At 47.2% G+C, this 2,500-nt stretch overlaps 1 protein-coding gene across 1 annotated transcript in view; it reads left to right on the forward strand.

Moving 5' to 3' along the window:
* Positions 1 to 2,500, forward strand: part of LOC113802260 (dynein axonemal heavy chain 7) — an 82,179-nt gene that overhangs the window by 65,297 nt on the left and 14,382 nt on the right. Inside the window, exons 56-59 of the mRNA XM_070127602.1 lie at positions 80 to 272; positions 1,116 to 1,275; positions 1,764 to 1,969; positions 2,425 to 2,500. The exon at positions 2,425 to 2,500 is cut by the window's right edge and continues 65 nt beyond it. Of these exons, the coding sequence (XP_069983703.1) occupies positions 80 to 272; positions 1,116 to 1,275; positions 1,764 to 1,969; positions 2,425 to 2,500 (635 nt within the window). The remainder of the gene's footprint in view (positions 1 to 79; positions 273 to 1,115; positions 1,276 to 1,763; positions 1,970 to 2,424) is intronic.

Here is a 2,500-nt window from a genome sequence, read left to right on the forward strand (position 1 = left end):
AATTTCATCCTCCATCGAGCTCCAGGGACTCCCCAACCAAACGCCCTAACCAGCCTCTTTTCCCCGATACTCCCCAAAGGCGGCGTGCGAGTGGTCACCATCGGCTCCCTGACGCTGCAGTACCACCCCGGCTTCCGGCTGTACCTCGCCAGCCGCCACGCCCGCCCCAGCCTGTCCCTCGAGACGGCCGCGTCGCTCACCGTCGTCAACTTCACCGTCACCGTCCAGGGCCTGCACGACAACCTGCGGCAGATCCTCGTCAGGAAGGAGAGGTGGGTTGCGGGCTGGTTTGTGGTGTGGTGTGGTGACGTGGTGGTGAGTCTGGTGGTTCGAAAAGGTGGTGTAGGGCGTTGGGTTGAGGGCTGGTGTGTGGTGTAGTGACGTGGTGGTGAGTCTGGTGGTTCGAAAAGGTGGTGTAGGGCGTGGGTGGTGATTTACCATTTGTTTGGTGGATCGCGACCTCGTCCTTAACACTGATTGGTATTAGTTTATATGAACAATCAAGATACCAAAGTTGTCTAATAAAGAAACATTGAAGATATTGCTTTGATATGCGCCTCAAATGATGATGAATCTTTCTGTAAGATATCACAAGCTACGGCGTGGTGCTTCAAGTTCGCAATAAAGTTGATAAGAGACACTTTTGACTATAATCAAAATCTGATAAATACTAATTTTATGAAATCAGTCCAGTACAGTACTTTCAAAGGTTAAGTATCATTCTATTCTGATTGTTTGTTAAGGTGGTCTAATATGAATACATAAAGGAGAATATGTAGTTTGGTAAATCACAATGGATGTTCTGAGTCCCAAAGTCTGGGATAGGAAATAAGGAATGAAAAAAAGCGATTGATGGAGAGAGAGAGAGAGAGAGAGAGAGAGAGAGAGAGAGAGAGAGAGAGAGAGAGAGAGAGAGAGAGAGAGAGAGAGAGAGAGAGAGAGAGAGAGAATAAGGGAGAGATCGTAAGAGAAAAAAAAAACGAGAATATGAGAAAAAGTAAGAGAGAACACCAAACATAAAAAAACAAACAAACCAAAATCAGAATGGAAAGCCAAAAGCCATTCAACAGAACCGCAAACTCACCCCCCCCCCTCCCCTCCTTCCCCTCCCCCAGACCTGAGCTGGAGGACGAGCGCCAGAAGCTGGTGCTGACGACCTCCTCCCACCAGCGCGCCCTCCAGGACACGGAGGAGCGCATCCTTCACACCCTGTCCTCCGCGCAGGGCAACATCCTGGAGTCCGAGGAGGCCATCAACATCCTGCAGGAAACGAAGGTGAGCTGAAGACCACAAGTTTTAGTTTTTTTTTTTTTTTTTTTTCTCGTTGATGTTTTGTTCTTTTTTCGACATTTGAGAGCTGTTCTGAGTTCTCTAAATCAATATTGACAGTGTTTCCACCATCTTCCATCATTAATCCGGCATTGATAACGGAATAATGACTAATTCATTCTTGTTACCAGTAATTCGGCATTTGATGACCCATGAATGACCCTAAATTTATCATTATTACCATTAATCCGGAATTTGATGACCCAAGAATGCCCCTCACCTTATCATTATTACCATTAATCCGGCATTTTGTGCCCCTTAACCGTATCATTATTACCATTAATCCGGCCTTTGATGTCCCAAGAATGACCCATAACTTATCATTATTACCATTAATCCGACCTTTGATGACCCAAGAATGCCCCTCACCTTATAATTATTACCATTAACCCGGCATCCATCTATTCACCATTACTCCCTCCTCGCTCCTCCAGCAAATGTCGGACGAGATCAAGCGCAAGCAGGAGCAGTGCGTGGAGACGGAGGCGGCGCTGCTGGAGTGTTGCAAGCAGTACGAGTCCGTGTCACGACCCGCCGCGTCCCTCTACATCACCCTCGCCAGCCTCGCCTCCGTGTCGCCCATGTACCAGTTCTCGCTGCGCTGGTACGTCGACCTCTACGTCGCCGTCATCGACACCACGTAAGTTGGGGGAGACGCACTCGGACTCAAATTTAGACGCACGTGAATAAATACGAAGGTACTCAAACAGACTTGCACTCAGACACAGACGTACTCAAATACAGACGCACATATGTAAGCATATGTAAAGACACATACACATACACATACACTGAAACACATACACACTTAAACAGACACGCGCGTACGTAAACAAGGGTGTTTATGCGATTTGTTCTTTCTTATTCTCACTGATTTCTCCATATTTTTTTCTCCATTTTATCGTTTTCCAACCGGTATTTCCCCTAACTGTTCTAGAACAAAGGAAAACAAATATTTCACACCAGTTTTTTTTCAATAAACTTAATATAGAATAATAAAACAAAACAAAATACTCACAGTCTCAAAATACCTCCGACCCTCGGACATCTCTGACCTCTCCGACCTCTCTGACCTCTGACCTCCCTCTCCCGCAGCGGCAAGAGTTCCGTGCTGGAGCGCCGTCTGAGCCTCCTGCAGGAAGCCCTGGTGAGCCGCGTCCACTCCGCCGTC

Source organism: Penaeus vannamei, chromosome 12 (assembly GCF_042767895.1).
Source record: "Penaeus vannamei isolate JL-2024 chromosome 12, ASM4276789v1, whole genome shotgun sequence".
NCBI lineage: Eukaryota > Metazoa > Arthropoda > Malacostraca > Decapoda > Penaeidae > Penaeus > Penaeus vannamei.